General features: G+C 41.4%; 1 protein-coding gene across 12 annotated transcripts in view; it reads right to left on the reverse strand.

The window, feature by feature from the left end:
• The window catches only part of zgc:66433 (uncharacterized protein KIAA1211-like), a 46,712-nt gene that overhangs the window by 10,015 nt on the left and 23,003 nt on the right, over positions 1–13,694 (reverse strand). For 5 of the 12 annotated variants that reach the window (XM_025898353.1, XM_025898366.1, XM_005456348.4 and 2 more), the window contains 5 exons: positions 8,623–8,705; positions 5,137–5,311; positions 3,217–3,343; positions 572–706; positions 413–472 (listed from right to left, as the gene is read on the reverse strand). In XM_025898353.1, coding sequence (XP_025754138.1) covers positions 413–472; positions 572–706; positions 3,217–3,343; positions 5,137–5,311; positions 8,623–8,705 — 580 coding nt within the window. Of the gene's footprint in view, positions 1–412; positions 473–571; positions 707–3,216; positions 3,344–5,136; positions 5,312–8,622; positions 8,706–11,737; positions 11,900–13,694 lie in introns of all 12 variants that reach the window. The other 7 variants (XM_025898355.1, XM_013275439.3, XM_005456351.2 and 4 more) reach the window with 3 other exon arrangements.

Genomic DNA, 13,694 nt, shown 5'->3' on the forward strand with positions numbered 1-13,694 from the left:
GCTGAAACAAAAAGACTAAAAAAGAAAGCAACAGACGGGAAAAGAGAGCGACAAAGAGAGGGAAGATAGGGAAAGATGTCAGTTTGCATGAAGGGGCTTTTATTTAGAACCAAGAGCAGCGTTTTAGTGATTAGACGGGATCATGAGATTTGTTCTCCGCCAGTCACATGAGGAGCAATCGCACACAGCTCCAACACATCCACAAAGATTCCTCCTGGCTTTTACAAATCACAGATCACATCGATCTTACTTGAATCGCTGTTTTGGTTGTAATGCCACACGCAGGACACGGTGCAGATTATAAAGCATCGCAGCGTGGAAGTTTACTCGTCGGTAAATGTGTCGGTTGTGAATGGAACAAAGCATGAAATAAACAATGCAGTATCTTAGTTTTCGTTGCACTGATGCTTACCCGGTCCTCGTCACTGTCTATTCCCTCCAGACTGATGGAACTGTTCGCCTGAGCCTGATTCTGGGAGACGCACCAAGAACAAGGAGAAGAACGTTAGCGGCCAAACTCAGGGGCACTGACAGAAGGAAGGCATCATTGAAAGCATGTCTTTATCGAGACCGTGTGAACTGTTGTGTATTCTGGCGGGCTGCAGGGTAGGCCATCATCCTCAGACATGGTCGCAGGGTCTTCTGCCCTCTTCACACACATCAGAGACGGCGGAGAGCCCAGTTTGATGGCCTGCTTCAGCTGAAGCTGCAGAGGAGAACAAAAGAGCACTTTTATAACAGCAGGGTTAGTGTGTGCACGTTTCAGGCATGTGCTCACCTGTTTGTTTTATAAGGAAGTGAAGGTGTTTATCATTACTGAGAGTTGGGGAAACGCCATATCTGAGACCCTGTTTAATAAACTACAGCTCTGTATGAAAGGCCAACAATGGCGTGTTTGAGTACACGTTTATTGAGCATTACAGCTGTTTGCAGGGAAAAAGATCCTTACTGTGGTGGAATATGACTAACAGGGAATGACCAGTGAGGACTCAAAGCTGGGCGCTCAACAGAGAAGCGAAAGCCCTTTGAAAGCGATTGTGTTTGTGTATCTGTGTGTGTGGCTGGTATCACAGAAACTCAAACAGTCTTTATCTGCATGCTTCCCTGTAACAGTCAGTCAAGGACTCATTTACTCAGTTTCAAAGCACAGGACAATACAGCTTTTCTGTAGCAGGGCTGGACACCGACACACACCGACACACAATACAAGTTTCTTGATAAAGACACAAAGAATCTGCAGTTCAAAATGTTTATATTTTAACATTGTCAGCTTATATACTGGAAGCTGTTTGTGGGTGGATGCTAAAATTCTTCTGAAATGTAGTTTTTTAATTTAAATGTGAGTGAAAATGTGCTTAAAGGGAGGGTTCACCTCAAAAACCACATTTATGCATTTTTCCCTTATAGCCTGCACTGGTTCCCCCATATCAGCTGTACAGATGTCTGCTCCCTGTTGAATATAATTGAACTAACTGACACTTGCACAAAGATTCTTGTGAGCATTTATCCCTTCTATTGAACTGCACCTGCCAATCATATCACTCTGCTCATGATGCTAGCTGCGGTGTGACAGGGTGGACATCCTGAATTTATCAAATTCATCCTCCACTCCGCTGTAATAGTGCACTGGTATAGGTCCTACGCAGAGCACTGCAGAGCTCCACCTGTATGTAGTAGCTGTGTACTGTCACCAGGGGGCAGCGTCAAAAATATGTGGAACCAGTTGTTAGTGTTAGCCCTTTAGCCACAGTCCCACAGAAGACAAAGGTCTTTGTAGTGGAGTGAAACACTGTCCACTTGTCGGGCCACAGACAGTGTAAAAGATGGAGACACTGTAGCTGCAAAGTTGCATTCTCTTTAACAGCCACCAGGGGGTGATAGCTGTGGTTGCGTTTGCTTACGCAGATGAGAAATCGGCTGTCAGCCCTGACCACAGTAAACGCTTTCCCGATAGGTTTATGGACCAGGTTACTAGTTTTGGGTAAGCGTGAACAAAATTTTAAACCCATTTTGTAAATTTTGGTCATTTTAAGTGGCAGAAAGGAATTTTATCCAACGTTAATGACTTCTGATTGACATGTTACTAACCAATGAGCTTCCCGGTCAGATTTACCCCTCGACTGTAACATCCAGTTTCAAAACACCCAGCAGCACTTGCATCTTTGTAGCTTCTGTATTGTCAGAATTCCTAACGAGCTATGCTACTGAACAACAAATACAGGCCCCAAAACGCCATCAAATGGACTTTTTTCTATCTGAAGCTTTCTGGACCCCTCACAGTGGCAACACTGTTTAGTGAGTTACTATATGAAAGTCAGTCTCCTGTGCATCATGTTAATGGCCTTGTAGTGTATCGATCCTTACATAATGTGTTTATTTTTGGCTCTGGAATGACCTCATTCTGCTTATCAAACAGGCAGCACAGCTCACAGCCAGGATTAAGGTCAGGAAATCTACATCAGATTGTTTTTCCACAGTAAATTCACTTTATGCAAATCAATCTATTAGCAACTTGCATCTCGCCAACATATCTGTGGCTTTGCCTGAAAACTCTCAGATTTGATTATCAGGCACTCTGCCCGTGTCCGTTACACACTTTCTGATCTACAAAGAAGCCCAAATCAAACACTTCCTCTGTTTTATTTTAGCTTACAGGAGAAAGAGTTTCTTTTTAGCAAAAATCGCTCAAAGGAGTTGTTTGAGTCTCACTCCTCTGGAGGTCAGCGCGTCCGTCTGGGTCTCATGTCTTCCCCTTTTAGCCCACTGTTGTGACAGATACTCGTTCTGTCTGTCTGCAGTTCTTCTCATCACGCAGTCCTTTCATTTTGCTTTGACAGAACTTTAATCTCTATTTGTGAAACGCATCAGTTCTGCCTGTCCAAACCACTGCGTTTATCACATTACACATGGATCAAAACTTTTGTGTAAAAAGTCAAAGCTTTTTTAATGCCACTTATTACTCGTAATCCCACAGGCTTAATATATAGCAGATCTGCTGGCAGCACTTTGGTCACACTGCCCTGGGGCATTGAAGTGCTCACTCCCAAACACACTTAAATGTGTCAGACTGTGAATCTTTATTTGTTTATCATTCCTTAATAACCCCTATAGTCATGGGTCAAGGGGTCAGGGTCTCTATGGTGTACTAGACCTGAGAGGAATTTAACTTTAACGTGGTTTATCTTTGATGCAGTAACTGTGTTTGTGTGTGCATACCTGAAGTGATTTCACTTTCCCATGAATGCTGTCCTGCGATGCCCCCAGAGCCTCGTTCGCCTCCGATGAGTCAGAAACAAACACGGAGTCATGTGACAAAGCCTTGCCTCCCAGACTGATCTTTGACCTTTGGGAAACAGGAAGACGAAGAAATAAACACAGCACAGAGTGATGTTTCGCAGCTTCTATAACAAGACAGGTAGAAGAAAAAAGAACCAGATGGTGGATCACAACATAAAATAAATACCATAAACTACCCATGCAGAGTGTTTGGAATGTGCTCGCCTCGCTTCTGTCGTATAAAAATATATATCAACTGAAAAGACATTTGTAGTTTTTTAAGTGATGGTTTGTTGTCTCCCAGTAATTAGGATGATGATCAGAGAAATCAGTAAAATGTAACTAGATATTTCCTGTGACAGACAGAGACAAAGCAGGAAGTGGCACCACTTAAAAAAACAAAGAAATTCAGGACTTTTCCACAGGAAAACACACATTCTTCTAATTGTTACAAAAACAGGAAGTGCTGAGGCTTCGCTGAGGTGAGTTTGACAGAACAGGAGATGGATGTTAAAACACAACCTTCCTTTTTTAAATGAGCTCATGAGAGAAGTTATTTACCTGAATGGATGGATGAGCTCCAACAAAGTGAGCAGAAATATAACATTTGGCTACAGAACGTTGCGGTTTCTTGATGAACATGGCAGTAAAGTAATGATATAATATTCTGGATTCACATTTTGCTGGGCTCAATTAAACCCCATAATAAGAGCTAGCATTTTAGATGCTTTACATTTGAAAGGGAAATGGGGGGGGGAAATGGTTTTGCTTAAAAACACACAGTTTATGTAGTTTTAGTTCCATTCCACTTCCTTCAAATCGACTTTTGTCTGTCCCTCACAAACAGAAGGTTTGATCCACAGGTCGGTGGTCTAATCACAGCCAGAGATGTGTGCTGACCAGTTTCTAAATATCTCTCCTCTCTGACATCACACACAGCCAGGAGTAGAAAAAAACTGTCTGAAACTGAGTGTTTGGAGCATTCTGAACTCTGACCCCTTTCGGCTCACAGGGTTTACTTACACTCAGGTTGACCTAATTATTTGAAATGTTGGTCTATGCTTAAAGGTAAAGTGTGTAAAACCTCACCATTGGATGTCATCAGACTAAAGATTGCAATCAACTGAATTTTGTCTTTATCCTGTCTTCTTTCTCTCACCCCAACCGGTCGCAGCAGATGGCCCCGCCCCTCCCTGAGCCTGGTTCTGTCGGAGGTTTCTTCCTGTTAAAAGGGAGTTTTTCCTTCCCACTGTCGCCAAAGTGCTTGCTCATAGGGGGTCATATGATTGTTGGGTTTTTCTCTGTATGTATTACTGTAGGGTCTACCTTACAATATAAAGCCCCCTGAGGTGACTGTTGTTGTGATTTGATGCTGTATAAATAAAACAATTTTGTTTTCCTACTCCTCCCAGTTTATGGAGAGAAATTTGCTTCAAAAGGGTTGCAAATGATTCTGATATGATCCACAAGCATAAAGTAAGACTTAGAAATGTGTACAATGATTTGTGTGTAAGGACTCACATCCACACACAAATATGAAGCAGTCTGAGGACACGTAAGACTATTTTACGTACATCTAAACCTGAAAAAAAACCCACCGATCATTTATGGACAATTTATTAAGTTCATGAATCCGGAACAGATTAATCCAAGTTTATCGACTTGTTGGAAGATATATGATACACACTATTCAATGTATATTTATGAGTATTTACAATCAACTGTAGCTTAAATATGAAGATATGACAAAATGAGCATATGATAAATAAGTAGATGTGTGACAGGTCTTAGTTGAGCTCTGTGTAATTTTGTCAGATTGTAAATAAAAGCATTTCATTCAGCCCACGTGTGCGATCTTACCCAGAGCCTTTATCCTTCTCTGCTCGAGTGAGTGTGTTGCTCTCTGATGCTTTGCTGACATTGTCACTCGACTGGCTGGCTTTGAGGCTCGCGTCCGCTCCTGCAGCTGATGGATCCTTTCTCTTCTTCCTGGCGAAGAACCTTTTAAATGTTTGGAACTTGGACTTTTTCTTTCCTGAGAAGACAGAATAATGAATCATTGCATGATGGTGCGCAGTTACATGCTGATGAGAACATTACACACACGGCATCTTTACACACTGTCCCAGTGTGAACTCGAGTTATAGAGCAATTAGCCCTGCGCTGGCTGTAAAGAGACAGGTAGGTAGCACAGAGGGAACCACACAGAGCGAACGATGTGTGCGTGTGTTTGCAGAGGCCCACATGAAAACTGAAAATACACATATGCATAAACACACACAAACTCAAGCTTGTAAACCTAACCCCACAGTGGGTCCGTGTCTATTAGCACCACAGTGGAAAAACTCAACAGCTCTTTTATAACTTCTTAAACAGCTGTCATCAAGAACCTGAAATGGTCCTCGCTCCATCTCACATGCAACAGGGATGTGGGCTGGCTCAGCATTTATACACTACGCACTGGTCTTCAAACCACATGGTCAGTATAAAGAGTAATGCAGAGTTTGGTCTTCTTTATTCATCTGCATAGTAACAATGGTAACATTCTCGTGTATAGCACTTACAATGTTTACTATGTCCATTAGCTTAGCTAACATTTACTGGGTCAAACCATAGACTGTATATAAAAGATGAACAGTCTGTGGTTTTGAAAAACAAAGGCATTATAGAGTGCACATTGTTTCTAATGGCCAGCAGGGGGCAGAGCTTCTGGTTACAAAAAGAAGCCAGAATGACAACGTGGTGTAAGACAGACGTTCATAAACCAGTGTGCAGTGCATTGATTGCAATGGTAGAACTGCAGACCTGTATACAGCTGAGGATGATGGGAAAAAACAAAATCTGAATGTAGCCAGGCTTTCCAAACTCTGTCAGTGGTTGAGGAGCATTGTGGGTAATGTAGGTTTTGTAAGGGGGGGGGGAAGCATGCATTATTGTTGTATATTATGAGTAAACTGAAGTAGCCATCAAATAGAAACACTTGTAATTAGACAAAAGTCATCACAGAGTGCAACATCTTTTATTGTTATTGTTATTACAGCTCGACAGAAACAGGATTTTTAAAGGCAGTAACAATCTTTGGAGATTTAGATATTCCAGTATATTAGCCAATGTCATTTTTTCTTTCACACACACGAAACATAAAACAGATTTCTAACATTTATTATGTGAAGTTTCTTTACTCGTCCATGTTCAACCCGACTCTGCTCAGATCAGCTGGCTGCTGTGTTTGTAGCGTCCCAAACAGAGAAGAGTGCCCTCTGGCTGACAAACTATGTAATGTCAATGTTTGAACAGTTTTTTTTAATGTCTCTTCTCTACTTTTTAAATTTTCATTTTGCGGCCTTTCAAATCCTGATGCCCATAGGAGGGAGACCCTTAAAAGGACACAGAAGCTGAGCTGCAAGACAGAGAAACAACAATGACACAGAAGAAGTCGGGAGCAAACAAAACAACTGTAGTCAAACTATTTTGAGGACTCCTACCCCTGAGCCATCCACAGACATTCTTCAGAAGAGATTTCAAATTAAGATGCATTTTTGTTCCACGAGCTGTGTCATTTTCGTCCTCCTCCCTGTGGGGAATCCTTGAGCATTCCTTCTTTTCTAAAAATACACTTTCTGGTTGGAGCTAAATCCCAACTGAAAAATGTTTGGAATCTAAACCTGGTGCTGAGGCCAAGATGCTTGAAATCTCTGGGTCACTCACTCAAGATCATGTTAAGCACATGTGGTGCATTTTCTTTTGGGACTTTTTGTGTAACACAGAAACCCAAAGACGTCACTAAAATAAAAGTCACATTTATAATGAAAACCAAATTTAGCATCTTAATGAGATGCCATTAAACTGCACACAGAACAAGTTATTGTTGGATAACTGCAGTCCACAAAGCGACTGCTGTCTTTACTTGAGGAGGTTCCAACCTGCTTTTTGATGAAGCTTCAGAGGCCTTTCTGCATGGCCAAGATGAACTATCAGGGGGAAGCACCACCCAACAGTACCATTTATTGTGCTATTTTAGGCACAATACTCTATTAAAGCCAAAAGGTCTGCCTAGAAAAAGGCAGCTGATTCAGTGGAAGGTCAGTGTAGAGCTGAGATATTATACTTTCTCCATATGCATTCTGTTATCACTAACAGGACCTATACACAGTCCTGAGCTCAAAATTAGGGGCAACTCAGCTGAACTTGTACTGTGAGAGGATGGTGACCTTTGAAAGGGAAACAATATCAGGGCTGGGATCTCGCTCCATCAAAACAAAACTACCAGAAAAATTAGAAACTGTTCATTTCTTGTGAAAAGTGAGTGAGCAAACTTGAAAATTCAGCAGGATTATTGCAACAGCATTAGCCCAAGATTCAAAACCGAGAGCTTCCTGAAAACAAACTACTGCCTGTTATTCACTCACATTATCTTGGACCTCAAGCCTGGGCACGATAGACCAGTTTCATCACGTCTGCTTAACTCACCCTGTTCACAAAAACTCACAACTTAACCTTTCCACATCGACACACATCTAAAGCAAACCGTCCTGGTTCCCACTCTGTTTGTTGTTCATCTGTAAACATTGTGTGCACGCTTGTGTGCGACAGCCTTGTGTTTTCCTCCATTTCCTGCCACAACCTGTAAGGAGATATTTGTGTGTGATCGTTCGAGCTGATTGGATCTTTGCTGGGAGTGAGTAGAAAATCTCATTGCTGATATCGCTGGCGAGTACCAGCATCCAACCATCTCTGAAACAACATTTATTATTGTCATCAGAGCTGAAAGCACCAGCAGTTTCTGCGTGTGTTCCCACTGAATGAGACCTCAGAGATTTACAAAATATGCACTGATAAGATTCTACTGATTTGGAAAAAACATGTATTTTGTTTCAGCTGTTGCAAACTTTCAAAATAAAATTTAGCAAAGTAAGCAAAAAGTACAGTGTTTGTATTAATACAATCTTTTTATGCAGAAGACTTTCATATAGAAAATTGCCAAAGTTCCTGGATTATCTGGTTTTCACTGGTCTGCACTGTGAAATTAAAGCAAGGAAGCCTCGTTAGCCACAGCTTAAATGATTACAGGATGGACAGTAACTCATTAACTGTGCAAGCTATAGAAAGTATGAACCATCTGCCGAATAGAAACAGTTGAAAGGCCATTTTCACACTCTGCCTGTGTGTGGATGACCTTGCAAACTCCAAGTTGAAGCTGAAAAGAAAAAAGGTCGACACCATGCAAATTACAGACACGACCTTTTCATGTGATTACAGTGAAGACAGCCACTCTGCATACATTAATACTGAATATGCCTGATTCCCAATCAAGCATTAATAGATAACATTTAATCAAACTGTTACCTGAGCACTCTTCCTGGACCTCAGCAGGCTCCTGATTGGTCGTCACGTCTGGAGTTCCTGATGCCATGGCAGCACTGTCACTGCTGGGAGGGAGACAGATGATGAGTTTGATGATTATAAAGTCTTTCATAAGTTTCGTGAAAAAGACCAGAATAAGGCTGGCTGCTATAAATCAGTAGAAAAAATAAATGTCTGCATTTATCTAAACCTGCTTCTGCCTTCTTATTTGACTCATATGGCAGCTACCTAGTTGCAATGTGATCAGATTAAAAAGTGGTTAAAGTCCTACTTGGAAGTGTCACGACTGCTGGTAAAAGTGGCTCGGTGTGGTCAGACCGAATGGACAGGTGACTGGATGTGGCGGATTACATCCGTAACAAGTCACCACCTTATAAAATCCCCCCAAAGCTCATTATGCAACTCCTGGATGCATTAACAGTGATGTAGTTGCTCATTCATTAAACAGGTGGAAACGTGTGAAAAGTGCTTCTCTTTGCTATTTAAACTTTAATCTCCGCCTGATCTGTCTCCACAATCCAAACAGTCCTAGTGGAGGCACGCCTGCTATGTTTCCCGTGTACTGCTGCGCCGTTAACTCAAGTGTTCATCACGTCAACAGCAGGTGCCCGGCAACCGCCGAACACAAGCTCAAACAGGTATGAAATCACATTATGAGCTGGTGCCTTGTTAAGGCTCTGTGTGTGCAGCAGGACTGAGGGCTTCACATTCGGGCTGCGAGTCAACCATCACTCTACAGTACAGTTGGTTCATTTGCAAGTCATCATTTTATCATTATTATTATTATTATTTTAAATCACTCTTTGCACTGCACAGAGCTCTCTTGAGCCCACAGGACATCTGAGGCCACGTGAGTGCAGCTCCAGCATGCTGAACCAGTTAGATGATCGTGTATAAAAGTTTTACTCTAGTGTCAAATCTAATTAGCCATGCACTGTGCTGTGTGTTGAGGATTTCCTGAGCCGTTTGGCAGGAAGTGGACTCATTGCTGATATGGTTTTCAGCAAACATGTCTAATTGTAGCGGTGCCACCACTTATTTCGGGTCTGCAGGATCTGCGGAGGTCAGTTTGTCAATGCATCACCGGACCGAAAACAGAAACTCGATGATGTATCAGCGTGAAATTTCATAAGGATGTTTGTGGTTTCCAGAGATAAACTCCAAAGATTCTGGAGATCCCCTGGCTGTCTGACAGCTAACCCCCTGATCTCACTCAATACAGAATAAATTACATTAACATGGACGTATTCACTGTGAACATATCGACATACCGAAGTAAAGTAGAAAGTGGATGTCGTCTAACCAAAGTAAAATAACAATCATCATTGTAATCATTTAATCACCACAGTGTATGCACCTTCTGATGGAGGATAGCGGGTTATGTCATAAAGCTCAAATCATCTCAGACTGGTTTCTTGAACATGACAATTGAGTTCACTGTACTGAAATGGCCCCCAGAATCACAGGATCTCAACCCAACAGAGCACCTTTGGGATGTGGTGGAACGGGAGATTCTCGTCATAGTAGCTTACAAATCTGCAGAAACTATGTGATGATCTTTTGTCAGTATGGATCCAAATCTCTGAGACATGCTTCCAGTGCCTTGTTTAATCTATACACAAAGAATTAAGGCAGTTCTGAAGTCAAAAGGATGTCAAAACTAGTACTAGAAAGGTCTACTTAGAATCTATATCCAGAAATAATACTGCAGTTAATCTTAAACCTCATGTTATGTAAGCGAGGATCATGGGAAAAGTCAAACCATGAACACAGTTTACTTAACAGCAAGCCAACAAAGAAGAGAAGTCCTTAAAGTACTATAAATACAATCACAATAGGCATCAAGTTCTCTTTATCAGCAGCCCGTGTCCATGACAACAACTGACCAATGTCCATCTGCTTATGAAGGGTGTGTCGTGACTGCTCCAGGTAAGAGCTAACAGGTTAACACTGTGATAGAATCATTTGTGCCAATTTTTTTTTAAGGTGGAGAAATCGCCACTCATTTCTTTCCAATCGTGTTGATAGTGTGAGAGGACTCTCTCGCTCTCTATTAAGGAAGCAGCTGGAGAACTTCTTGTCAACTGTGTTTACAGTGAGCTGTGTGTTAAAGAAACAGAGAACATTCCAGAGGGTCTGTTGACGTACTGAGGGCCTTTCACCAGTATTACTATTATATAATCATAAGCTATTATTGGTTTGTTAAAGTCGTGTGAATCATCACCATCATCATCTTATACAGACTCTGGAGTCTAACACCTTCTCTGATGTCAAAGCCACAAACGACTGAACCCCACTGATTTGTATTAAACACATGGTGGTTGTATTGTTTTGCTATATACATTATTTTTATACTTGTAAGTATTTTATTTAAATGTCATGGTTACAAACTGGTATATGCCAATGTCGTTATCAGGTGATCACAGTACAACCATGAGTTAACTGCATACACACTTACACAGACTCAAGCCTATCTAGAAAGCAGCTACATAGGCAGAAATGAGCATAGACACTCATACTTACATTTACAGGTGAGGGCCAAAGTATTGATGTTTAAGAATTACAATCATGGGGTGCAAACTGCTGCTCTCATCTTTGGGTATTAAGGATTTAATAGAGCTGAATCCACTATGTGGTTAGCATAGAAAAAGCTAGCATTGTTTTCTGCAAAAGATATTACTATCATGAATATCTAAAGCTCCTGAACGCACATATTGTATCCCAATATGTACCTCCTGAGCTGAGTGTAGCCAAGAACACTCAGCTCAGGGCTTCATGACAGGACATTCTTAACCAGTGAATGACGTCATGGTGGCTACAGCCATCTTTTTTATACAGTCTGTGTACTTAAAACAGAAATTTATATAGGATCTTTGAATTCCTGGTAGGAGAGTAACAAAAAAGTATCTCCCCAAAATAATAAATCCTGTCATGTTAAAGCTCAACTTTTATTTTAAAGAATGAGCAACAGAGCTTAAATCCTGCACCTCCAAAGAACTGATTCAACAAAATAAAGAAAAAACAAACCCAAAACTCTTTTACAGTGTAGCAGACGTGTTAGGATGAAGATCAGATGTCAGGAGTCACAGTGACTGACCTGTGCCCATTTCCAAAGCCGGATCCCCATGGCGACATCCTCCGCTTCATTACGGATAGCCGATGAAGGCAGGCGAGACAGAAGGATGGATTTGCAAACTCAATGAAAAGTGCAGATGAGACGAACACAAAAAGCGAGAGGGGACGGGGTCAGAGAGAGGGGCTGTGGGAAAGAGCAGCATGAAAGGAAAGATGAGTCGGTTAGATAAACACAAGAATATTGGGACGAAGAGAGAGACAAAAGGGAAAACAGACTTACAGTAAACACAGAGGCTTCGCAGTGGAAAGCAACACTGAGACTTGCAACCAAAGATGGTAAGAAGAGCCTGGACAAAGTTTTCCCTCACAGAGACATTTAAGTAAATAAACAAAAGGCCTAAAATCGCCATTTTAAACAGATAATCTAGGAGATCACGACCTTAATGCAAAAACTTATTATCCAACCATATTCAGGACAAACAACGACTTTTTCCATGGCTACTGTCTCTGCACGGAGCTTTGCCTGTGTTATTTATGTAACCTTAGTTTGAGTTTAAGATGAAGGACTTTTTTCACAGTCTATGTCAAAGAGTTGTTGGTGTCAACTTTGGGTTTGTAGTAAAACCACATGATTGTAACTGACATATGGCATTACACTTTGAAGCCAAGTCTGTGGCACACAGAGCCGAGGTGGCAATGGTGCAGCTAAGATCATCTCTGGGGCTTCAACCAGTGGATTCAGAATATAACCCAGTACTTCTTAATACACACCATACACTTACAAAAACACAATAATGCAGGCTTCACATGTCCATCAAGATCCCTTCTCCAAAACAGGCTGTTTCTCTGTACACTGTAAATGAAAAGAGCCGCTTCTGCCCACTCTCCTTTTAACAAAGAGTGCTGTGGCTTTCCTTGTGTTGCCATGGATATCCTACTGGAAAATAAGGAAGGGAAAAGGATAGTGACTGGAGGTTTGCTACCATATTTAAGTTGAAAAAATAAATATAAAAACAAACAAACAAACAAACAAACAAACAAACAAAAAACACAAAAAAAACTCCTGCTAAAGTTTTGACAGCAAACACGGTCACCATTTTTTTAAACTTTGACCATTTATTTTTCATGAGCACCATCAGCCAAAACAAATGAACACAACAATCCCTGCTCTGTCCCTGTTTATTGCTGTCAACGTCTGTGTTAACGTTTCCAGAGTTTCTGACTAGATTAGAACAGTTAGCTCTGGAAGCTAATGGCCATGTTAGCCACATGGCATGCTAACGCTAAAGATTTTGGCATAACAACAAAATGTGAGTGCTCCGCTGGGTCTTTCTCAGATGCCAGGAGAGCATCAAAACTCTTGTGCTTGCAGAGAGGAACAAGCGGGCTCATAGCAGGGACATTTAGAGCAAAGATAAACAGGCTGTAGCGACGGGGTAATGCTGGACTGTTAGGCAGGTGCTTATTTGGAAGAAGTGGGCCGTGCTGGAGGTGGTAACTGTGTAGCTGTTATACTAAAGAGGGCATAAAGACTGTTATGAGTCTAAGCAGAGTGTAATCTCAGATCAGAAAACGTATATTTCACAGCAATATTTACCCAGCAATGCCACAGGAGCCATCATAAGGCCTTAACTGCTACTTTTGGTTTACCATATTTGAGGCTTTGTTTCCTTTCAGATTAGTTAGATGTTACAGGCTTTTTCCCCAAGGTTGCACTGCTTCATGAGAATCTTCTGGCAGCTGTTTATTAACTTATTCTTGTTTCATACTTCAGCAGCCTGACTTTCATGCAGTGCAAACACTCTCAAATATATAAATTAGCTTTATTTGGAAGTGCATGACTCTATGGATGGTTGACAAGGACTGTGTGTGTGTGTGTGTGTGTGTGTGTGTGTGTGTGTGTGTGTGTGTGTGTGTGTGTGTGTGTAAGTAAACCTTATTACATAACAATGGATTAGCACGAAGAGGTATTCAGACCA

The sequence above is a fragment of the Oreochromis niloticus genome, linkage group LG2 (assembly GCF_001858045.2).
Source record: "Oreochromis niloticus isolate F11D_XX linkage group LG2, O_niloticus_UMD_NMBU, whole genome shotgun sequence".
NCBI lineage: Eukaryota > Metazoa > Chordata > Actinopteri > Cichliformes > Cichlidae > Oreochromis > Oreochromis niloticus.